Genomic DNA, 24,629 nt, shown 5'->3' with positions numbered 1-24,629 from the left:
AGTTAGCAGGATGGGAAGCTCCAGGAGGCTGGAATGAATGGGCGGCAGGAAGCCCGTCTGAGCCCGAGCCAGGCCCTGCAGCCTCTGCCCTTGGATGTCGCCTACCCTTTCAGTGTGCTGTGGACAGAACTGCTGCGGGCACTGCCCACCCGCGGTCCCCATTCCCCCAACTGTGACTCCAGGGCTCCTCCGCCTGTACCTCTACCTCTGCTCTCGTCCCACGGCCCTTTCTCAACGCTGCAGCTCAGAGCTCTTTGCAAAGTAGCTCGGGGTCACAGGGAGGGTAAGGTCCCCGTTGCCCTCACCTGGAGCAGCAGCCACGCCGGACCCCCTCTGCTCCTGCTCCTGAGACGGGAGCCACTGAACGCTGTGGGCTGTCTCACCACGTGCCTCTGCTCCCCCAGACCCCGACCATTGGAACCATTCCCTTCCTTGACCTCACTGTTCTTCGTTATGACTTCTGGACTCTGCATCTACTAAGTCCCAGGGAATCGGAGGGTCCTGTCTGTTCTCTCTGGGGAACACAGCGCCCACCCAGCACAGCGCGGGGTATACACAGCAGGTGGCTGTTTTACAGCTCATGGGTGAACGGGTGGAGTGTCTTGTTTTCGCATTTTAGGGTGTTAGAGAATGTTTTCAGGTGAAAAAAGGGCACAAGAGAAATGTGGATGAGGGAAGCCATGGGAAAGTGAAAGGTCACGGGGACACCCATCCTTGTGGGCAGGGTGGACACCGTCAGGGGGAGCTATGAGGGAGGTGTGCCGGGGAAACGGCGCCACTGAGATCTGACCCCACACCATCATCTCCGTGTGTTCGTATCGCTTTCATTGACTGAATGAGTCTGGGAACAAAAGTCACTCCCTCATCTGTTCACGTCCAACTTGTAGAAATACTATCTTACTTCCATCGAATTTGACAAAAGTAACAATCCTGCCCAGGGACAGGAGGACATTAACACTCACGCCTGGCCAAGCACCCCAGAGACACTCATGTGGGGCCGGAAGGTGCACGGTTCGGTTCCCAGCTGCACACACAACCCTCGGAGCTTCCGGGAGTCACAGGAAGTTTGACTCACATCCTGGGGTTGCCAGCTTTTTGTATTAAGGCCACCCCTGACGTGCTGAGTAGAAGGCAGAATTCTCCCAGCATAGGGGCCCCTGCGTGGCTCAGTTAAGTGACCCACTCTTGATTTTGGCTCAGGTCATGATCTCGTGGTTCGTGGGTTCGAGCCCCACGTGGGGCTCTGTGCTGACAGCGTGGAGCCTGTTTGGGATTCTACTAAGTAAAAACTTAAAAATAATTCTCCCAGCTTAGATACAGTTCAGGGCCCATGCTGGCTGAGGCCAACTCTGGGCCTGGTTCCCAGAGCTCTCGGAGGCCTGCCCTCTCCCATCATGGCCACTTAGGGGTTTATGGCTGCCTTGGTCTGTTGCTGCTGTAAACAAACCCACCGTCCCCCTGGGAAGGACAATGGTGCCCTCAGTGGTCTCTGCCAACCCCAGCTGTTTGGGAGACCTGTGCAGACGACCGTGCTGGAGGCTGAGCCCTGGGACCACAAGACTCGGGAGCAAAAACAGCTTTATTCAGATCTGTGGTCAGTTACAAACTTGGTTTGTTTTTTGGTCACAGGCCCCAGAATGCCATTATTCTGAGTCCACATCAAAATACAAAGCTCAACATTTAGTTTGGAAACTTAAAAAAACCCAAAACACCCAAAACAAAGGTTTGGTTTAAAATCGTCGTTGAGATGTTCTCTCTGGTGCGTCCCCTGTAAGATGAATGCACGTGCTTGAGACCCTGTGGGGATGACTTTCGACAGAGAACATGAAATTGTTGTGTAGTATGAACATTCACATGTCATCAAAAAGTTAGTGTCTTTGCACTCGATTTTACTGAAGGTACAAACAATGCCTTTGACCATCTTTGGTTGCAGCACCAGACGATGCCCAACTCCCATGGCCCAGCCCATGGGACAAGCGAGCCTGTCCCGGATGAGGCAGTGACGCTGGGCTGCCACCAAGCAACGCGCTTAATGGCTTGGGGGCCAGGAGGGAGCCAGAGGTGAAGCACTGTCCCACTGAGCATCTGTGCTCCTGGAGGATCTTTTCTTCTAGAAAGTGGAGCTGTAGGGCCCAGCCCCAGAATTGCTGGCAATGCGTGAAGAATGACCCTCACTTTGCCAAAGGCGATGGCAAAATCTAGGTTTAAAGTTAGGAATCAGAGAACCATCCTCTAACTTTCTCAGGAACCTCTAGGGTTTTGGAATCTTCTCTGGAACCAGACACTGAGGGACCGTCCTGCTGTCGGCAGGGAGAGGAGAGGCACGCCACCTTGCCAACCTTAAGGATGGCGAGGCCCCTCCTGGGCAGCACTGCCTCCCAGGCCTCACACAGCTAGACCCTGGGGCGTCAGGTTGGAGAAAGGCCTGGAGGCCCATTTCACTGCAGGGCCTGTGGCTGAGGGAAGCAGGGAGGACCGAGTGGCTGGGTCCGGCACCGTCCTGTGACGCTAACAGGCCCTTTGATGTCACTCCCTTCCTTGCCAAGCCTGGACCACACCCTTCCGGTTTCATCTCCTCTTACGCGTGGCATGGCTCAGTGGCTGCAGGAAAGCGGCCCCCTAGCTCGGAGGTGGCCTCTCAGGCTCGAGCGAGAGGCTGTGTGGGCCTCTTGCTGGCGGCCCTGCATCGGCACCCGGCCTGAGGTCAGAGATGGTGCAGCTTGCTGCGCTCGGTGAGCAGCGTCATGGCCACAGCGTAGAGGAGGTAGCCCAGCACGAGGAGCAGGGCGCAAGGGAGGGGCCCAATACAGAACAGGGAGGCCACGAAGAAGGCCAGAAGCAGCGAGAGCAGCGTCCGGTAGCTGCCCAGGAAGCGCAGGCTGAGCCTAGGGCCCCGGGGACGGCGGGCCGCACACCCTCGTGCCACCGGGCTCAGCAGGTGCCTGTCTGCCAGCCCAGGCTCCGTGAGGTGGTACCGACAAAAGCTGCCGAGGAAGTCGGCACGGGAACACAGGGCTGCCATCGGGCCTGCAAACTGGGCAGAGACAGAGGCACGGGGAGTGGGCGCGGGCAGGGCCGCACGCTGCCCCGGCCTCTCCCCGAGGGTGGCAGGACCAGAGGCGGGGGCGGCCCTCCCGCGTGCACTCACCCTGCGGTTGATGGCGGAGGACAGCCGGAAGAGCACGCGGACCAGGCTGGCGATCTCATAGCTCCGGATGGGCTGCAGCTCTGAGTCACCCTGGTACTCGATGTCAAACCTTCGCAGCCCATTGATGATCTAGAAGCAGCAAAGGAGGCGAGCCCCGGGTGAAACCTGGGCCGTGCGAGCAGCCCTGCGAACACACCTCTGCGACGCCTCACAAGTGCGGTCTCCGCTGCCGGGCCTGCCGGGACAACAGGGCTCGGAGGCTCGGCCAGCGGGAGCCACGGCCACGCCGCCAGGAGAGCGGAGCCCTCCGGGGTGTGGCCCTTACCTGGTACCGGCCCAGGGGCGTGAGGATGAGCCCGTCCTCCCCCACGACGCAGTCTGGGAGCTGCTTCTTCCCATTCTCATCTTGAGTTGTCCCCAAGGCAAGCGTGAGCTGGGTGAGCTGAGCCTCGCTGAGCTGTGAGGGAGGAAGCCCCGTGAGGAGGCAGTGCCGCTTCCTGCTACCTGCCTTCACTCTCGGGGTGAAGGGAGGAGACTGGCCCCCCTGGGCCTCTAACGGCGACAGCAAGGGGGCCCAGACGTGACATCGTGGGCACGGGCTGTATCTCCCACGGGCTGGGCAGGGGATGAGGGCCGCGGGACCGAACGCCAGGAAGGGGACAGCTCCCCCGGCTCGTACTCGGAACATCTGGCACAGGTACTCCAGGGCCTTCTCCAGGTACTCGTCTGTCTTGCGGACACTGTCCTGCCCCATCTCGTCCAGGTCGTTGGCTGCGTAGGAGCCGTTCGTGTCTGTGGAGCAGAAGCCCAGCCACGACAGAAAGGGGCGGCCGGCCGTGCTCTCCCCGCACTGGTCAGAGATGGACTTGGCAGTCTGCTTGGCCTGCGTGATGAGCTGAGCCAGGCGCAAGACCTGTGGGGCATGGGGGCAGGTCAGCCAGCTCGGGTGGTGCCACCGCACGCCACCCAGCCACCGACAGGCTGGCAGGCGGACCTGGGGGCCCCCAGCAGGCCAGGAGGAGGCCAGGGTCTTTCAAGACTAAGACATGCATATTCTACGTGTGTGTGTGTGTGTGTGTGTGTGTGTGTGTGTATTTCCTTTGGAGAGACACAGAGGCAGACTGTGAGCAGGGGAGGGGCAGAGAGAGAGGGAGACACAGAATCCAAAGCAGGCTCCAGGCTCCAGTTGTCAGCACAGAGCCCGATGTGGGGCTCGAACTCAGGAGCCCTGAGATCATGACCTGAACCAAAGTCAGACACTTAACTCACTGAGCCACCAGGCGCCCCCAAGACGCCCATATTCTAAATGTGAAAACTTTCTAGCAAGTGCTGCCTTTATCATCAGAAAAAACGTAGACCGCACTGAAAAAAGAAAAAAAGCCAAGGTACAGCAGCGTCCACCAACACCCAACCTTCCTCCTTCCGTACAACACGTGTGCTCTCCCTGGCCCTGCTGTTGCCACGGCTTCGGGACGGCCGTGTGGCCTGGGGGAGCCCCAACTCACCAGCGTCCGGACCTCGGGCCCGAACATTGGGGTGTACTTGCAGTCCTGGCCCTCCAGGCTGTAAACGTGGCTCTTCACCTTGAAGGAGGCGTCTGTGACGGCTGGGGGCCACGAGGACAGGAAGCTGCCGGTGAAAGTGGGAGCTGTGAAGAGTCGGTGCTGGCGGTGTGGGATGACGAGTTCTGGCTCCAGGAACAGCTGTTCCCCTGGAAAGCAGAACCCGACTCTGGCTTCAGCTTCCATGGCACCAAACAGCCAGTAGCCGCTGGCTGGCTTCCTGGGTGCCGCTGAGGCTTCCGAGGGATAGGGACCGAGTGGCACAGGGGCCCAACTCCTAATGTTCCTGGAGCCCCCACCAGTCTCAACAGGAAGGCCGACATGCACAAAAGAAAACCAGAGAAGCTAACACCCGATAAAGCCATCTAAGACACGACACGGGCCAAGACTGCTTTCTCATGCCACCAAGAGTCACCAGGGAGACACAGCTCTGAGCTCTGCTTCCCCCGCCCAGCACCCCCGCAGCTCCTGCCTGGCACGCGTGCCACAGGGAAGGCAGGATGCCGCTAGGCTCCGACGTCCACCCCGCCACCGTGCACCAGGAGTCCCCGTGGCACCTCTGCCAGCCCACCGCGAGCCCGTGAGGCACATGCAGGGTCCGTGGGTCCCTCTCTAAGTGCTGCTTCCCTCTGGCTGAGGGCTTACCTTTCTGGATCATTTCAGCCAGGTTGGGCTGGGCAAAGACTTTGGCCACTCGGAATACCATGAGCGCGTTCTTGGGGCTGACCAGGTCGGTGCGGAGCGCGCGGCTCAGGAAGCCCACAAAAAGCTTGGTGTACATCAGCAGATTCTCCTGCACAAAGGGTGCCCTGGGGACCAGGCAGTGCATCAGGGCCCAGAACTCCCACTGGAGGCAGGACTACACCAGTCTATGCCCCCGCTTCACTAGCGCTCTCTTCCTTGGGTTCCAGGTTCTCCCCTGCCACGACCTCATCGTGGCTGAGGGACCAGGGCTGGGGGCAAGGGAGGAGGCACAAGGGAGGCAGGGAAGACCTAGGCCTCCTATAGACGGCGCAATCCGCTGTAGGATGCGGCCCTTCCCGAGAGGGCCAAAGCCTCCGCAGCAGAGGCTGGCCCGGGCACCAGAAGGAGCACAAGGAAGGCAGTCGTGGAGAGGAGGCGCTGGCGGAGGCTGGGGGGTTGGCCGTGAGGGCGGGAGGGGAGGCGGTGGTGGCTGCTATGCAGAACGCTAGTGAAGACGGGTCGAGGGGTGCTTGGGGGCGAGTGCAAACATACATCTGAGGGGAGACAGTCAACGGCAAGGGGACAGCACAGAGGAGTCACCAGCTGTTTCTGTGGGAGATCAAGCCCAGGGCCCAGACAACAAAGCACAGTCAAGGAGGGAGGGGCCTGTGCCCCACCTGGAAGCAGGTCCCCCTAGGGAGGACAACGGGCCGGGGCTCACCATCTCTCCGACACACACCGGGCCTGGCAGTCGCTGCTCTGAGCCTGCTTCTCAGGTGCATACCTCCAGGGCTGTAGGTAGCTCAGCCACATCTCCAGGACCTGGTGGGACACGTGTGCCCTGAGGGCCTGGAGGCTGGCATTCTGCTGGGCTGTGGGGCTGGGGCTTTGGTCCAGATCCTTGGGTGGCCTGGAGCTCGGCTCCCGGCAGGCAGCTCAGGTGAGGAGGGGGTGATCCTAACCGTGGGGCTTCGGTTCTCCTGGAGGTGTTACCACGTTCTCTTCCCACCCGCCACTCCGAGAGGGAGCAGGAGGGAACTCCGCATCCCCTATGATGTTTCTTTTTTCATCTTTAATTAAAATGATTTTTTTAACCTGCAGATAGCTGACACACAACGTTACATTAGTTTTAACCCTTAGGATATGTAACCCTCGTGCCAGCCCTTCGGAAGCGAGTGTGGAACGTGTGGAACACAGGAGTGCTTTCCCCAGCTGAGGGAGCCTGTGAGGCTCAGTGGGGCTGGGAACCCACCCAGCGTGGACCCACTGGGTTCCAGGTCAGGGCAGACAGCTTTTCTGTACCTGGGGGTTGGCTCTGAAAACTCAAATGAGCAGAACAACGTGACCCACCAATGTGACCCTCAGCAGCAATAGCTGATTCCTTCCTGCATCCGCCCCACGGGACCTCCCTCATCAGGCACAGAGGGCAAAGACAAAGAAAGCAAGATGGGGCTGACACTCACGGCTCTGAAGGACGCATCCAGGGGCCAGTGGCCAAAGCAGTGCTGCAGGAAAAGGTAGAGTTTCTGCTGGACAAACCTCGGGACGGCGGCCCTGCAGGGGAGGGGAGGCGAGGAGAGGGTCCCCTCATAGGTGAGCCAAGTGGCTCCCGGTTCCGAGGGCCAGCTCTGCCGGGGTGAACACTGGGCACCCCTGAAGGTAACGCCTCCTATTTTGGGCCCCATTTTTCACAAAGAAACCAAAGTTCAGAGAGATTAGGGAATGTCCCAAGGACACACAGCACACAAGCGGTTGACCTAGTATGGCTCCTGTGACCATCTCTGCTTGGGTCACCACACACAAGTCACCTGCTCTGCTGGCCCCAGTTGGCCTAGGAGTCAGGCCACCGTCCTGGCCCTTTTGACAGAAGGACTGGGGGAGCAGAGGGGAAGAGGAGGGGGAGGGTGCGGCACAGAGCTCAGTCTCCCATGACAAATGAGCCACTTTGCAGTGAAGGCACTCCCAGCCCATCGGCTTTCCTGGGCATTCTGAGTGCGGTCAATGTAGATCTTCCACTCTGCCCACACTGGGGAGGAGGGGACAAGACAGGGCAACAAGATGGGGCCTCTTTCTGGCCAGCCTGGCTCTTTCTACTGAAGACGGCAGGCCTGGAAGGAAAGGCCGTGGCAGCCAGGCAGCCCCCACCCGCCTGTGGAGCCAGAGGAGGCGTCGGGAAACAGACCCAGGAGGGGTCAAGGTGATTTCCCACCTGCCCCACCCTGCAGACGCCTCACAGGCCGACCCCATGCCCTAAGGATAGGTTACTGTGGGCAACAAGTATGTGCAGTAGGAGGCAGTGGCAGCCAGGGACACGGGAGGCCTGTGCATGCCCTGTACCCACCGTTTGAACTCCTCCAGGGGACTGGTGGCGTGAGAGTGGGTGGAGGGAGAGACCTGCTCAGGCTTCAGGCTGTTGGAAAAGGCGTGCAGATGCTTTAGCAGCAGGCGCACCACCAACACGTGCTCCTCCGTGGGTGTGAACGACTCCTGAGGTTGAGGGGGAGCTGTGTCAGGACCCAGACTGGTCCCAGGGTGGGGCCCCCAGGCCTGGCCATGTATGTCCCGCCCAGGACCACTTCTCCCCGACAGGATGTGTGGGCCACCCACCCACAGGGCCCTCCCTGGGCCTGGCACGCAGCAGATAGACCTCGCATGCCAGCTCTGAGACCCGCTAAGAGCACGCAAGGCAGGGCGGGACGGGACGGCTTTGCTAAAGCAGACCTGAATGCTTCCCTGTGTGCTTCCAACCCCTTCTTGCACCCTCTGTGGTTGACTCGGGTCATTGCTGCCCGGCCAAGTCCTCGGGGGTCCCCCCCAACCCCTGGCCAGCCAGAGGAGGAGCAGGGGGCAAGGCAGGCCAGTATCCCACCCTGGATCCGGACTCAGGGTCTCCTGCCTGCCTCCCAGGTATATGAAGACAGCTCGCTGGGGCCCATGGCTTCCTTTTTCAGGGAGAAACACTCCCAAATTCCTTCTCCTGCTGTAACCCTCACCCTTCCATCCACTTCCTGTCCTGGACACAGCCAGCTGGGGCTTGGCGCAGGGTGGCCCTTCCTCTATTGCTAACAGCCCTGCCGTCAGCACAAGACAAGAGTGCTTTCTATCTTGTCAGGTGAAATTCTCATTCACAAGGTTCAAGTAGGATCTTTAAGACCCAGCCCCGAGAGGAAAGCCTGTCTGCTGGCTCTTCTGTGACGGAATACAGGATGGAGTCTCCAGAGTGGCAGAGGACGGCACCGGCAGGATACGCTGCCTCCGGCTCCCAGCTCTGGGGTGCCCGGACGCGCTCCTCTCCCCACACTCACCCCCCAGGCCTCTGGGACCCCCACAACCTCGATAGAGCTTTCGGCAGCCTAGTCCAAATCCTGAGCAATGTTGAGGCTGGCACAAGCCGTGCCTCCTGGCACAGCCCGGGCACCCAGTCACAGCCCCACCACTGCCCGCGGCACTGCCTTCTCCGCTCTCCTTGCCATGGATCTGTCTCCACAGGCCTAGGCAACACACCACACGACTCGATATGACTGCGGGGGAAGCTACGGGGCTTCAGGAGGAGATTTTCTTCTGCTTATCTGTAAGCTTAAGCGATGAACTTGCATCATTTGAACAACAAAAAAAACGTAAGATATTTTCACAGTAACGGAGGATCAGAGGGCACTGTTGCCAGGCTGTGACTCCCCCCAGGAGCCTCCCCCTTTCTCATTCCTGGCCCCTCGCCGACCCACCCACCATCTCCCTAGCAGAGGACAGAGCATTTGCACTGAACCGGGAAGCTCCTTGGGCTATCTTCCCTCTGGACAGAAGCCAAACCTTTCTTCTCATCCCCCCCCCCCCCCCCCCCCCGCCGAGAGCCAAATCCCCACAGGAATCCAGCCACCGCTGCTGTAAGTGGGCCTCCTCCACCCGCATGGCCGCTAGGGACACTTTCCCAAAGCCAGTGGCATTTCTCACTGGGCCCAGCCCTTCTCAGCTCAGCAACCCTTCCCATGGTGGGTGGGGGGAGGGCTCTTACCCCTCCTGCTGTGCACTTTTCTCCAGGGATGCTGCTCTTGGCCAAGTGAGCCCTTCCCCAACACATGCTGGAGTGGTACCACTTCTGTGCTAAACCCGCCCCCGCTGGTCCTTCTGGATCATTCTCTTCCCTCTTCCCTGTGGCTGCTGCTTCTGAGTGGGAACCCTGTGCGCACTCACCACCCCATCCCAGCAAACGTGATTTCTTATCTTGTGCTCAAATAGCAGGTTAAATGTGGTGTGCTCCCACTGAGGGGGAACTGGACAGACCCCTGGCCTCGAGCATGGGATCTAGATGCATGCTTTCTGCCCAAACTTCCTGACATTCATCTCATGAATCCATGAACTACGAGACTCCATCTGCCCTGAAACAGCCTGTAGTCCTGCACTCCATCTACCGACCTCAAGACTTCAAACCCGTCCACACTGGTCATCTCTGCCTAAAGCAGACCAGTCTCCGTGAGGCCCTCTCTCGCTCTCGCCTACCTCTGTGGGAGCACAAAAGTCCACAAGAGGCCAGGCCCCAGCATGCTCAAGGACCAACAGCCTCTCCAGGCTAGGGGACGAAGCCCTTGTCCTCCCTGCCCCTTGGCCTCACACAGGCTTGGGATTGACAGACCATGCCACCATGAGCCTTGGGGCTTCCCTGGGCTCAGTCAGTTCCTAGGTACCAGGCCCGCAAAGCCAGGCAGGCCACTGCGAAGGCCACACTGTTTCCGCTCCCTCAACCCAGGGCCAAGCACAGAAGTCACCAACTCCCAAGAGCCTACCACATTCCAACTGGCTTGGGGCTTGGCCAGGCAGATCTGGTGGCCCCACACCCCAAACCCGGGCTAGTCTACCAAGCTGAGGGCTGAGCCAGGCTAAAGACGGATGCCTGCCACCATCCCCAACACACACTGGCCTCACTCTGCTTGGAACTGGCCTGAATCACCCCAGTTGGCCCCCGGCCGGACCCTCGCTTTACCACTGCACTGCCATGCGCTCCATGGCTCACACCACAGGGCAGGGGTGAAACAAAACAATATGAGAGCGGCCAGTACTTGGTAGGCGTGGAGGGCCTGGAGGCTGGGTTGGGCAGGGCTGTGGAGGGCGCTGGAGACACTGAGTCGGTAGTGCAGAACCTCCAGCTGAGAGACAACAAAACAGAGAAGCCAAGAACAGGCAGGGAGGGCAGAGGACAGGGCAGGGGACAGGAGGGGAGAGACCGGGGAGGGGACAGCAGGGAGAGAAAGACAAAAATGAGCCCAGAAGTAAGGAGAGAAAACAAAAAAAAACAAAAACAAAAACAAAAACAAAAGCACGTCAGTGACAATCCAAACAATCACAGCCCAGCAGCCTCAGACCAATGGACACCACCCTCTCAGCCGCCCAGACGGAGCCCTTCCTGGTGGGCAGACTAGAGCCAGGCCCAAGGGGTGCTCTTCCACCTGCCAGGCAGAGGGACAGACAGACCCTCAAGGTCACTTGGGCAGCCTCCTTCATGTCTCTGGGGCCTGCAGTTCTCTCCAGCTCCCTGAGGTCAGCCTGACTCACTTTCCTTCCAGAGGGTCCTGCCCTCCCCCAACCCCGAATGCTCTGTGTGCAGCGTGTGCACACTGGAGCCCACCAGGATCCCAGGAGTCTTGCTGGGACACACTGATGGCCACCAAGGCCCTGAAGGCCCCGAGGCTCCGAAGAGAAAGTTTTGAGGAGCTAGTTCCAGATGGAGACCTCTTTGCTCAAGAAAGAAAAATTTGTAACTTATTGGACTTCCCTGTGTTGTCCCAAGAAGAAATTTACCAAACTGATATATGATGAGATCAGTTCCTAGGTGTCAAAGATCCAATCAGCGACCCCTCCTGAATGGGGCTGATTCCCAGGGTGGCACAGAGGCAAGCAAGGTTTAGCTCACCAGGCCTGACACCTTCCACACCCCACGTTCCCGAAATCGTTAAAGGTAACGTGGACACTCATGGGTTCGAATCCTGGGAGACCCACCTCTCGTACCTCACCAGGACTCCCCAACTCCAGACACACAGAGCCCTCCATCAGTCCCGACGGGCCCCAAGAATCTGGTCATGGCCACACACACCCAGAGGCAGCTGGAACCCTGAGGCTGGGACAGCCTGGGCCATGGGGGATGACAGCAGAGCTGGCTTAAGCTGTCCACCCCTACCCCACCTCTGCCCTGCCCCGCTGCAGCGACAAGGCCTGCTAAAGCAGTCCCCCTTAGCCAAGCACAACCCAGAGCCGGCCCTGGCACACATCCTGCCCTGGGAGGGCCATGCCTCCCACCGCGTACCATGCTTCACACGGGAGAGGTCAGAATGCATGTGCCAGACCTCGAGGAGACAGGCACAGCCACAGACGCGCAGAGCAGGGGCAGGAAGCAGCACAGCAAGGAGGTGTCTGCCCTTCATGGCCTTCCTCTGGGCCAGACCCGGGCTCAGCGACAGCTCTCAGTGAGGAATCAGGGAGCACACGGTTCCCCTGTTGGGGGTCTGCCCAGCCTGCAGGAACACAGTGCAGGCCCCACAGTGTCCTGCAGGAATATGCGGTCTTTACCGACCATCTGACTCTCCTGAAGCCCTCCCTGCCCAGTAAGCTGAGGCAGAGCAGAGGCCCGGGCTGTAAGGAGCGAGCATACGCTCCGGACCCAGGCTAGGCATGGAAGCACCATGGGACCTCTCAGAGCTGCGTTTCCTGCATCTTTCACATCAGGAAAACTGACCCCAAGGCTAGGATTTCCAAACGGCACAGCACAGGCCTGGGTAAATGGTAAGGAGCCTCAGGTGAAGCAGACCTCCACGGCTGTCCTTCTCCCCTTCCCACACACCAGGTTTTCTTAGGTTTTGCTTTCAGCCTCAATAGGAGGCAAAGACAAATAGGAAACAAAACAAAACAAAACAAAACACAACTAAACACCTCAATGGGTACCTGGTGGGGGCTTCCCAGTCGCCCCCTGACTACCAGTCATTCTGAGCAGCTCTCCCCTGCCCTGTGGTCTGGCCAAGAGGAAGCAAACGTGAGGAAGAAGGGGAAGGCTCCCCTGCTCCGGCAGGGACGGCCCACCCTCCTCCCTCGTATAGGGCTCGGGATCCTCACAGGAGACAATCCAGAGGACCTCTGTGACTGGCAGATCTGCTAAAAATGACAGTGAATGTGCTCCCCCTGGCTCAGAAGACAGAACGAGCAGATGGGAAGGCAATGCAGCAAAGCAGCCCCTGCCTCTGCAAAAGCCACATGCACAGGGGCTGAGTGAGCCCCCAGGGCCCTAGGGGGAAGCCTGGCCCCTGACCCCCGTGCACCAGCCAGGAACATGCAGCCAGTCCACTGTGGAAGCAGCAATGGCAGTGCAAGCACTTAGTAACGCGAGAGGCCCAAGACAGAGTTCTGGCTTTCCCTCTCTTCCCTGTGCAGTCAAGGACAGAGATTTGGGTCACTCTGCACTTTAAGAGAGCAGTGGTTGGGGGCTGCTCCCCAAATGGGTACTCAGAAGGGCAGCAGAGAAGCAGAACTGGTTGCCAACACTTTGCAGAACCACCACCACTTGCTGGAATCACAGAGGGAAGGTCACAGGCCACCCTCGTGAATTTTAGCCTATAGAGTGTTAATTCGTAAGGAATCTCTCAAGAATTCTGTCTGGCGTTGACAAAAGCAAAGTCTGAGGAGCAAACACAGAAGCGCACAGAAGCCACAGATCACACAGTTGGTTACAGGCCCCAGTTCACACGTTTCAGGCTGCTTCATGGAGCGTGAACCTAGGTGCCCACCCTGCCTAATAAGAGGCGAACAGAGCTGTTGTACTCTGACGAGTCCAGTAGGCCGCCGGCCCTGGGAACGTTCCAGGGACACAGCTGCCTTCACGCCTCTGCAAATGAGCATGCTGCCCTGTGAGGGAAGAGAAGGGAAAAAGAGGAGGAGACAGGCCAGGCTGCATGCAGGGAGGCATCAGATCCCACCCACTGCAGAAAGGGCTGCCTGCCAATGCTCTGGAGGAGGTGGAAGGCAGTATGGGCACCAAGGTGAGCGAAGTCGGCCGGGTGCCACCTCAGCAGGAAAGCAGGAGACGCTGTGATAGCAGAGGGAACAGGCCCGGATGTGACTCCCAGAGGCATCCGCAGCTCTCCTGGCCCCAGAGCACGAGCACCACAACCTCAGCCATTCCGGCTGCCAGGGAGGGGGCTCTGGAAATAGCATGGGGAGGACCCCAGAGAGGACAGGCCTCCAGCCCGCAGGGTGCAAGCCCACCACAGAATGAAACCCACCTGCCGTCTGGCATCAGAGTAAGGGGTGATGGTGAGTTTCTGCTTCCCACCATCCAGCCCTTGACAACGAGCTGAGATCAAGGACAAGAAGCAGCAGGTGGACCAGGCACACCAGGGCCAGAGCAGAGGGGATGAAAAAGTGTGGCAACCTACCTTGGCGTGAGGGGACTGCATTTTTTGGTACATCTCCAAGGAATAATGATGAAGCCACATTTCAACAAAAACCTGCAAGAGAGCACTGGATGGTCAAATGGTTTCCATCTAAGGTATCACAGCCATTCCAGGGGCAGGTCTTTTCAACCAACGGTGTTGGGAAAACTGGATATCTACATGCAAAAGAATAAAGCTGGACCTTTACTTCACACCATGAAAAATAAATAACTCAGAATGGATGAAAGGCATACATGTAAGAGCTAAGACTTAAAACTCTTAGCACAAACTGTGGGCAGAAAGCTTCAGGACACTGGACTGGGCTATGATTTCTAGCTCTAAAAGCACAGGCAACAAAAGAAACCAGACAAATTGGACTTGATGAAAATTCAAAAATATTTTGCACGTCAGAAGACATTATCCACAGAAAAAGGTCACCCACAGGATGGGGGAAAGTATTTACAAATCGTGTATGTGATAAAGAATGGATACCCAGAATATAAAGACAACTCCTAAAACTCAGCCACAAAAAAATAAAGCCACTCAATTAAAAAATGGGCAAAGGGCTTGAACAGACATTTCGCCAAAGACGTACCAATGGCCGATAAGGACACGAGTAGATACTCAAATCATCAATCATGAGGGAGGTGCAAATCAAAACCACAGGGAGACACCACCTCACATCCGTGAGGATGGCTATACTAAAAGATAGAAAATGATGGGCATTGGTAAGGTCGTGCACCGCTGACAGGAATATAAAATGGTACAGCCACTGTGGAAAATGGTATGGCGGCTCCTTAAAGTATTAAATAGAACTATCATATGACCCAGCAATTCCCCTTCAGGGTATATACCCCAAAGAACCGAAATCAGAATCTCTAAGAGATATCTGTACATCCATGTAGAAACAGCTATTCACAATAGCTAAAATGTGCTAACAACCCAAGTGGCCATCCATAGATGAACAGAAACACAAAAAGGGGAATATCCACATGACACAACATTATTGAACTCTGGGGCACCCGTGTGGCTCAGTTGGTTAAGCATTGGACTCTTGATTTCGGCTCAGGTCATGATCTCACGAATCATGAGATCAAGCCCTGTGTCAGGCTCTGCGCTGAGAATGGGGCCTGCTTAAGATTCTCTCTTGCGCCCCCTCTGCCCCTTTCCCCTGCTCGTGTGCATGCGCTCTCTCCCTAAAATAAAACAAACAAACAAAACCAAACAACGACAACAAAAACGCTACTGGGGCAGGGGTTTAATATCCAAATGACGGTGATCACAGGAAACATCTCCAGCAACGTGGGAACAGGTTGAAAATGTCGAAGGTGGGGAAAGCTTTTACACGGATCCAATGGAAACTGAGCAGCGCTCCTATTACCACGAGAAAGACAAAAGTCTTTGGAAAGGGGACGCTGGGATGAAAAATACTACCAATGACATACAGGTTAGACACATGGGCACGTTTCTTCTAGTCTGATTCCCACACGCCACAGCAGGAGAACACCAACAATTCAGAACCACTTTCAGGCTGAGGACAGTCTTTAGACCTCTGCCCCTGGGGGTGGAAGGTGGCCAGGCAGTTTATTTTGAAACAGAAGATGAGAAGAGCCTCCTCGCGCTCACCTGAAGCAGAGTTTCTGACCTCCAGATCTCATGGGAGGCAGGGTCTGCATTCACAGATGTCTGATGAGAGATGTGTCGCTTTAGGAGGCTGGTGTGGTGGAGGCCATAAGAAGCGAAGGGCATGGTTGGTGTTCTGAGGGAGACACAGGAAAAGGCCTTCGTTAGGGGATCCTGCTGGCACAACCAGGGGCAATCTCAACATCAACATCACTGGCAACAGTAACCATTACCACTTGTTGAATCATAGAACAACCCCCAAATCCATACAAATCCATATCGATACACACAATCAACAGACAGGAAGAAAAGTCTTTCCTACCACAGAATGCCCACTGATAACTATAGGATGAAACCAGACAGCTATCGTCTGGCAACCAACCAATTAATAACTGATTTGGCTGACGATCGTCAAGGGACACGAACACCACTGGTAATTACAGAATCTCAGTAGATCTTCCCAACAAATCCCTTTTGTTAATTAATTTAGGCACAAAGGACCCATTTAATTTTATGGTAGGAAAACCTGGCCAACACCCCCTTGGCCCAGCGATCAAGACAATGTTGCAAGCACACAGACTCCACGGGCTGCTGGGTCTAATCACTAGGAAATACCAGAGAACTTAAGATAAGGGCATTCTGCACACCTCCAGGCTGCACGCTTCAAAGGTGTTGAGGTCAGGAAACAGGGAAAGACTGAGAGAGTGTTCCAGACTGGAGGGGGACCAGAGCCAACCACACACAGAGAGTGACCCTCCCCCAGGTCCCAGCCAGGTGGCAAACATTAGTGGGGTAGACAGTGCAGCCCGAGTGGGGTTTGAGGCTTAGATGGCAGCCGGGTAGCACTATTAATTCCCTGACTTGGATGGAAGTGCAGGAGGCTGTGTAGGAGAATGCACTGGCTCTTAGGAAATACACTCCAAGACATTAAGAGGGAACAGGCATTGCATTTATAGCTTACTCAGATGGCCCAGAAAAAACACATACAGATAAAGAATGAAATGATTCAGAAACGTAGGTGAAGGACTTATGAAAGTTTTTGGTTATTGTGGCAAGTTTTCTAGAAGTCTGAAATTCTGTGTTAAAACAAGCCAACAAAATCGGGCCCAGAGAACAGCTGGGCAACTGAAACCTGCCTCTGAGAGGGTGTGAACCTGGCCAGCCCTGGTCCTTCTTGGCCGCAGCATTACTGATGCCGGGGCAGCCTCTCCCCACCTCCGTGCCCCCACCTCCTCTTTTCAATCCCCCCTCCTTGGGCACATCTGTGCACACATGTGAGTTCTGGGTCACGGCACGGCACATGTCAGCAGATGTGGGGTGGGCCTGAACCTGCCTCCCAGGGAAGAAGGTACACCAGCAAGACTGAGGAGGGTGAGGAGCACAGCTGGCAGCTCCCAGGTCAGGAGCGTCTCCTGGGGAGAGGCGGCCAATGAGCCACTGGCTAAATGCACCCCGCCAAGGCCTCAGTTCACCCTCGAGTTGAGGCTGGCTGTACACTCCCGTCCTGCACGGTCTAGCCACAGCCCAGCCTTGGACTGGCACGAAAGGCTTTTTGCCCCAGGGCCTCTGGCTCAGGCCACGACCTGGTCCTGCAGCCTACACACATTCTTCCTGTTCTTATTCCTCCACATGTCAGCCCTGCTGTGGCCTGCCCACAGCCCCTTTCTCTCCAGCACCACCTGCCTAGTGCCATCAATCAGCCCTGGCAACACACCGCTTCAGTGTGGGGCTTGGATGCACATGTGGGGAGGGCTGCTGTGGGCAGAACACAGCCCACTCCCAGACCAAAGCCAGCCCTCGTCCTTGTGGCCACAGGACCTAATCACTGAAAACCCACACAGATGTCCTCCTTTACCCTCCTCTCCAGTCTGTGCTAGGGCAGCTGGGGTTGAGATCTCAGGCATAAGAAAAGTTGGGACACCATGAACAAAGAGTGGCACTACTGTCCCTATGAGCAATGCCCGCTGACCAGACCACCCCCTCATGGAAGAACCAGGCCTTAAAGGCTAGCCACAGGGCTGGGCCACCCCAGGCCAAGGGCCAGGGCAACCAGAGAGCCTTACCTGGGAGCGGGTGAGGGGTTGGGCCCCCCAGGACTGGAGGAGAGTGCGGGGAGCACACTGCCTTCTGTGGGCAGGAACCATGACAGGTATCTGTCCACGAGGATGAAATAGGCACAGTCTGAAGTTCGTATGTGGAGAGTCCCAGGGAGTGGCTGGAAAAGCAAATCTGCATTGGTGTGTAGCTCTGCGTGCCACCCTGGCTGCTAACCCCAGCAACGGCAGGGCTCAAATCACTGCACATGAGCCCTGGGACATGCGCCATATCCCAAGGGCCCGAACACAAGCACCTTGGGCAGTGCCAGGAGCAAAGTTCCCACCACAGGGGGCTAGACCCCACAGTCCTTTTCGGCACATGGGAAGATGACGTACAGCAAACTTCCTGGGCACCTCTGCCCTGCGCCCATGCCCAGTAAGCACTTCCTGTGGGAAGCCTTCCCGACTACCACTCGAGGCACCCAGGTCACCCCACATGACCTGTCAAATCCGCCCACCAGCCTGTCATCCTCACTAAGTGAGAATGGCCTGAAGGGCGAAGGCTGGAGGAGGATGCAAAGGAGGAGCTGGAGAAATGAGGTGGAGAGGGAAGAGAAAGAAAGTCCTAGGCCACAGCCCCCACCCTCCATGGGGGCTTTGGTAAAGAGCTGCTTAGGGGCATCCCTTTCGTACCTTTTGAGTGATGAGGCTCAAAGCAAAGAAGAACATGTAGTACTCGAACGGATCTGACGGCAGTGTCAGGGGGCAAACAGGCAGGGGTTGTTGGACCACCCTCAGCATTACGTCTTGGCCACCCATGGCCTCCCCACCCCTGGGGGACTGACAAAGGATACTGAGGGCCAGGTTCAGGCCGAGGCCCCCCGTCGGGGGGAACTGGACCTTGTTGTGGTACAGGGGGCTGTCGGGGAGCACGCGCTCCTGGATGGATGCCTTCACGGGGCCCTGCGGAGAGAGCGTGTTGGGCTTGTGGACAGGCTCTGGCAGGGCGCCCCATGCAGTGCAGCCTTTGGGAGGGGTGCGGTGGAGGCCACAGGCACTCAGACCCTGCCTGGGGGAGTGGTGCCGTCCTCTGGGTAGCACCAGAGCAAGAGGGCCTCCACTCAGAACGGTTCACGCCATCCTCAGGAACACCCGCAAACAGCAAGGGCAGCAGCCGTTTGAGTTTCTGAGCCTTGTCAAGCACTTGATGTTCCCCGTCTTCTTTGCTCCTCAAACCCCCTGAACAAGTCATCCCTTAATTCTGCCCCCTGGACCGGAGACTCAGAAAACCAGCAACTGGTCACATGGCCCTGCCTGCCACTCAGCCAGGTACAAACCAGGAGTGTGGCGCCTTCCCCATGGGCAGAGTTTGGAATGATCTTTAAAAAAAGCAGCCACTGAAGTTCTATGTGCCACGCCCCCTGGGCCCTGAGCAGACACCATGGTGCCGTGCCCACTGCCGCCGCCCCTCAAGCCCTGCCCGCCTCCCCCACGGCCGCAGCCGCTGTGCGGGGTGCTCTGCCCGAGCACGGCTCTCACCCCACGGCTTACTTACAGGCAGGTAGGAAACCGGAAAGTCAAACTTATAGTCTTCGGCCTGGAGCTTATAAACCAACTTCATCATTGGGCCACTGGAGATGAAATTAAAACAACAAAAACAGGGCAACGAACTGCAAACCATCTTGCTTTGACGGTTTCTGAGTTTTGAGAAATTCGGTGCTTCAAGAATGGGATCACCATGAGGAAACATCCGGCCCCTCTCAGGTGACAAACCTACCTACCCGGGGTCTAGAAACTCCATTGCAATGCTGTACTCCACAGGGCTCACTCGCCCCTGTAAGCAGCGGAGGTTCCAGCCAACGAGGACACCGTCCAGGCTGCCGAAAATGCTCTCTACCAGCCACGGGAAGATGGCGTGCAGCTCCTGAAATGGGTGTGCAGGGGAGGCTGCGGGCAGGCTTGCTGAGGACCGGTGCCCACTGCCGGGCTCCATGCCACGTGAGCCTCCCACCCAGTCCAGCCCCGTGCCACAAACTGCCCACCTCGTCCATGGAGTGTGTACACATGAACTGGAAATTTCTGGAGTCACTGACCACCCCTGATGACATTCCTGTGATCGTCGGTGAGAATCCTTGTCCAGGCCAGCTGCCTGGGCTTACACTACTATTTGATAATTCTGGGTGTGATTTAAATGTATCTTTTCAGTATTTTCATCAGGGTTTCTCAATCTTTTTGAGCTGGATGCTTCCTTGTTGGGGTGGGGATTGTCCTGTGCATTTGGGGATACTTACTAGCACACTTGGTCCCTACCCACTTGATGCCAGTAGCACCCTCCCCTGTGTGACAACCAAAAATGTCTCCAGACGGTGCTAAGTATCCCATGCAGGACAGAAGCACCTGTGGCTGAGAACCCCTGGCCTACATGCTGACATGTTTAAATGTGTCCATACACGTGACAGTTACAATACTGGGTCAAGCCTCTATCCAGGGCAATGCTCAGAGGTAGGAATCAGGGGCTTATATAAGAACATTTTTCAGGGGTGCCTGGTGGCTCAGTCGGTTAGGCATCTGGCTCTTGATTTCCACTCAGGTCATGAGTGGACTTGATCAGTTCACAGGATCAAGCCCTGCACGGGGCTCTGCCTGGACAGCACAGAGTCTGCTTGGGATATTCTTTCTGTCTCTCTCTCTCTCTCTCTCTCTCTCAAAATAAATAAATAAACTTAAAAAAAATGTTTTTCAACGAGTATGAGACATGCCCCAAGGAGATGCTAGCACAGCTGTACCTTTGCTGGAAAATCCTCAATGACTTTAACCAAGTCTTGGCACCGCTGTGCAAAAGGCTTATTTACAGAGTCAGCTTTCAGGCTAGCCTAGAAGATAGAACAAACCAAAAAGATCATGAGCATATTCACTTGGGGGCTTTTGCGGTTATCCTGGCTCGAATCAAAACAGAAATCCAAATGATAGGTAGGAGTCAGACATACCACCGGCCTGGTTCCCCGGCACCTCGTGCCTCTGTCAGTGGCCTAAAGGACACGACTAGGAGACGCCTTGGCTCTCTACATCGCCAACTCTCAGGCTTCTTCCCTGCACCCTCTGTCAGGCATCCCCACTTATAGCAGAGAACTGCACATTTGCATGACCGAAGTGACTTCCACACAATCCATAAGCAGGGGGTCAGCTCCAGGGTCAGTCCCACAACCAGAAGAGGATGCTTATGCGTAGGGCACCCCTCAGAGACCACAGGGTACTCACTGAGTGCATACACGTGAACTGGAAATTTCCCATGTGATGACCCCCTGTGATGACCCCACTGTGATCATCAGTGAGGATGCCCAGCAAAATGAGAGTGACAGAAGGCCTCTTAACCAAGCTACCCTTTATTCAGTAGGTAACAAACCAACTAAACTCACTATCTTAAGAAACAAGGCACGCAGGTGAGAAATGATAGACAGCTTTAACCAAATGTTGACACTAATCATGAAGGTGATGGACAGGCTAGGAAATTCAGGACAAGAATGAAGGAAATCTACCCAAGGTCATGGGGTATGGATTAAGATCAGGAGAAAATATCAGAATGTGAACCAAGAGGGCTCTGCCCAAGGATACCTAAGGCCTTAGCCACCTCTAAATGAAGGTGGTGTCTCAGTCAGAGGTGGAAACCTGGGCTGTTGCAGCCACGGAGGGTGGGGAGGTTAGCAGCATGCCTGGTCTCTACCCACTCGATGCCAGAGGCACTGCATCTGTTGGCTCTAGAGGGTGCACCATGGAAGGATGTCCTTCTGAATAAATGTTTACGAGAAGTATCTTCTGGGACCTGAAATTAGGAATCCTCACCACTGATATCTGCCTCACACCTAACTTCTTGGTGTCATGTTTAATACTTAGAGTACAGTCCTGGTTGCCCCCAGCACCGCAGGGTCCCTGTCCCTCCATTGTCCAGGGATGACAGTACGATTATTAGAATATCCCATCAATGTGTAAAGGTTTACAAGACATGAAAATTCTGATGTATATCCTTTCCCGTGCTCCTCCCCAGACCTCAGGAAGCAGTAAAAATGGCACGTGAACCAACTTATCTTGTAGGTAAGAAGCTCCTCTTGTAGATTAGAAAAACAGGGCTCAGAGGCTGAGTAAACCCAAGGTCCTACACCATTAGGGGGCAGAGCCAAGTCTAAGGATTCTAATCCCAAGTCCAACGTTCTTTTCCTCACATGCCCCTCAGGAAACCACCAGTGCAAAGTTCAAGTCAGTGGATAGGACTCTCAAGTCCCTCAGCTGTAGAACCATCATCTCACTGACCCTCACGCGGGCAACTGACACTTACCAGGAGGAAGCTGGGCTGCTGCAGGTGAGGGAACGCCATAGCAGCCTCCTGGGGAACGTTGAAAACGGCCACCTTAGGAAACCACTGTGAAAAAACCAAGGCGAAATCTCAACATCTGCCACACGACACTATACTACAGCACAGCCTGTGCTGCCAAGTTTCACGTTTTACAAAAACGCTGTTCTGATGCAGTACGTGGTGGCCAGCTTCAGAGCCAAGTTCGCAGTGGCGAATCTGTAAAGCTTGTACGGCACTTGCTGTGTGGCACGCCTGGTTCTAAGGACCCTCCACGTATTTCCTCATTTAATACTCAGTGGTAGGCAGAATGTTAAAGATAGCCCTCCACGATTCAACCAAATGCTCATTCAGGTCCTGTGAAGGAATTCTGCAGATACAATTGAAGTCTCAAGTGGGCGGACCCTAAGATATGGAGCAGTTCCCATTGCCAGCCAGTAAGGAAATGGGGACCTTAGTTCTGCAGCCCGAAGGAAGTGGATTCTGCCAGCAACTCGAAGAAGCTTGGAAAGATTTTTCCTGAGAGCCTCTAGGTAACAGCAAAGCCAACCAACACCTTGATTTCAGTCTTGTGATATCCTAAGCAGAGAATCCAGCCAAGCCCTCCTGGACTTGACTATAGAACTGTGAGATAATAAATGGACGCAGTCTTAAGCTGCTAAGTTTGTTAAGCAAGAACAGACTATACTTCCTCACAACAATCTGCTGGGCCAATACAGATAAAGAACTAGCAGCAGAGAGGAGGTAACTCACTTGCCCACTCACTCAGCAGAGCCAAGACTCTAATATACTCATCTCCTAACACATCTCCCACAGAGACAGGTGGGTGAATCTCCCGAATGTCACCTGTGCTCTATGAGAATGAATGGAGGGGATGAGCAAGCTGGAGGAAGCTTTCGAACAAGCCATCAGAAAATCAGGAGCAACTCTTTAGATTCCCTTCTCTCTGACCACCCAGGTCAGAAAGTGAAAATATCCAGACTTGAACAGGAAGGGAGCCTGCCGAGTCCCACTGATGATGGCTTTCCTGGCACAGCTGTGCCCACAGCAAGAGTAAAGGTGCTGAGGTGGCAAATGAAAGTGTATGTGGATGGAGAAAGACTAGATGCAAGGAGGCTGTGAGGCAGTGGAGTTGAGGGGAGATGTGCATCTCTGCTTCTTGGCAATATAAGCATCTTCCAGGTTTTCTTCAATTCTTGATATTAGCTATCAAATTCAGGTGTCTTTTTTAAATGGTCATTTATTTTATTTAGAGAGAGCACATGAGCAGAGGAGGGGCAGAGAGAGAGAGAGACAGAGAGAGAGAGAGAGAGAGAGAGAGAGAGAGAGAGAGAGAATCCCAAGCAAGCTCTGCACTTGAACCCATGAACAGCAAGACCGTGACCAGAGCCCAAACCACGAGTGATCAATCAATCAAGCCCAACCGAGCCATCCAGGCACCCGCTATCAAATTCAGTTTCAAGGAAAATGTAAACACTTTGCTCCTGAACCAAGTGGCCAGGAGAACACTGATTAAGATGACCAAAGCAGAAGGATCAAAGCAGCGTAAAATCTTGGCCTGTTTGCAAAGGGCAGAGCTTTAGAGATGATGAGGTGGAAGGAAGCACCTCCTTCTTAGACGAAGCCTGCATAGGCAGCAGCTTAAGAACTGAGGCCCAGAGGCACCAAAACACGGAGTATTTCCAAGAGAGGGCAGTGTCTCTTCTGCCCTGTTCTCTAACGCTGCCACAGCCTGGCTCGTCCATCACACCCTTCTCCGCTGTGTACCAAGTGTTCCCTTCATCCGCCACTTTACACCCACTTTCTTCAATGGCTGCTTCGGATCCTGTTGGGGTTTCTTCTCAGAGAGGCATCGCCAGTCATTCCAAGCAAATCACACTACTGCCAAGGCCTCCCTTTGGTTGCGCTCTGAGAAGCAGAGTATGTTCCCAGAGTACGCTCACAAGTATGCTGTTAAGTGAGCATGGGAGCTCCATATTACAGAAGACGAAACTGAGGCTCCCAAAGGTCGGTCCACACAGGGAGGAAGAGTCAGGCGAGAATCCACACCCGGCTCTTCCTCCCACACGGCCTGTGGAGCCCAAGGCTCAACTTTAACTTGAATCTCTCCTTCCGCCAACCCGTCAACGAACGTTAACCAAGCACCCACCAGGACCGGGTGTGCGAGGCGCGCGAGAAGGTGGCACGAGTGCGCAGCCCAGGAAGACGGCATGAGCGCACAGCCGAGCCCTTGGCTTCCCAGCCTGCCCGCCCGGCCGGGGGCAGGGCTACCGGCGCCGGGCCTGAGGCCTGCGGCTCGCGTAGAAACGGAAATGACTTAGGCGGAGGTCCGGAAGGGGGGGGGGGCCGGAACGCGGGGGCCGTCCCGCACGCGGCCCCAAACCACTCACCTGTGGGACCCATAAAGTCGCCCGCCTAAGGGACGGAGACCGCCATTCGGCTACCCGGCGCCGAAATGTCGTCATCAAGCTGCGCTTGGCGTCACGCCTCCCCTGGCCTGGGCGGGAAACGCACCGCTACCTCTGCGAGCAGTTACCTCAAAGGGCGCGTGCGCAAAGTGAAGGCCGGCGGGGTTTATGGGTTACACCTCCGGATGCGCGTGTGCAGCGGGGGCAGCTGTGTCCCTTAGCCCAGAGTTCCGTGTGCCCTGGAAGGAGCGCGCGTGCGCCTGCTAAAGAGAAGCCGTTTCTTAAGGTCCTGGAAGCGCGCCCTCTAATGGGGAGCTGGAGCGGAAAAATCATTACACTGTGCATTGACTGACCTTCTTGCGATAGACGTTTATTGAGCGCCTTCAATATGCCAGGCACTGCCCTGGGTGCTGCT

The 24,629-nt window shown here is 56.0% G+C and overlaps 1 protein-coding gene across 12 annotated transcripts; it reads right to left on the bottom strand.

The window, feature by feature from the left end:
* Positions 1–1,561: 1,561 nt before the first annotated feature.
* Positions 1,562–24,301, bottom strand: LOC123587936 (sphingomyelin phosphodiesterase 4). 12 transcript variants are annotated; one of them, XM_045458044.1, is made up of 20 exons: positions 24,197–24,301; positions 21,792–21,875; positions 20,248–20,334; positions 19,243–19,385; positions 19,017–19,092; positions 18,316–18,424; positions 18,155–18,207; positions 17,489–17,640; positions 15,429–15,561; positions 13,806–13,877; positions 10,446–10,532; positions 7,736–7,881; positions 6,858–6,948; positions 6,116–6,216; positions 5,356–5,519; positions 4,654–4,859; positions 3,828–4,061; positions 3,474–3,605; positions 3,149–3,277; positions 1,562–3,034 (listed from the first exon to the last, which is right to left on the bottom strand). In XM_045458044.1, exons 1-20 carry the CDS (start codon positions 24,269–24,271, stop codon positions 2,705–2,707), a joined length of 2,604 nt encoding a protein of 867 aa, XP_045314000.1. In that variant the 5' UTR covers positions 24,272–24,301; the 3' UTR covers positions 1,562–2,704. The 12 variants fall into 12 exon arrangements, with proteins under 12 accessions (XP_045314000.1, XP_045314001.1, XP_045313998.1 ...); XM_045458045.1 differs by lacking the exon at positions 24,197–24,301 and adding an exon at positions 23,956–24,124; XM_045458042.1 differs by lacking the exon at positions 24,197–24,301 and adding an exon at positions 23,414–24,118.
* Positions 24,302–24,629: the final 328 nt, after the last annotated feature.

Source organism: Leopardus geoffroyi, chromosome D3 (genome assembly GCF_018350155.1).
Source record: "Leopardus geoffroyi isolate Oge1 chromosome D3, O.geoffroyi_Oge1_pat1.0, whole genome shotgun sequence".
Taxonomy (NCBI): Eukaryota; Metazoa; Chordata; class Mammalia; order Carnivora; family Felidae; genus Leopardus; species Leopardus geoffroyi.
This window is presented reverse-complemented; position numbering and strand designations above follow the sequence as displayed.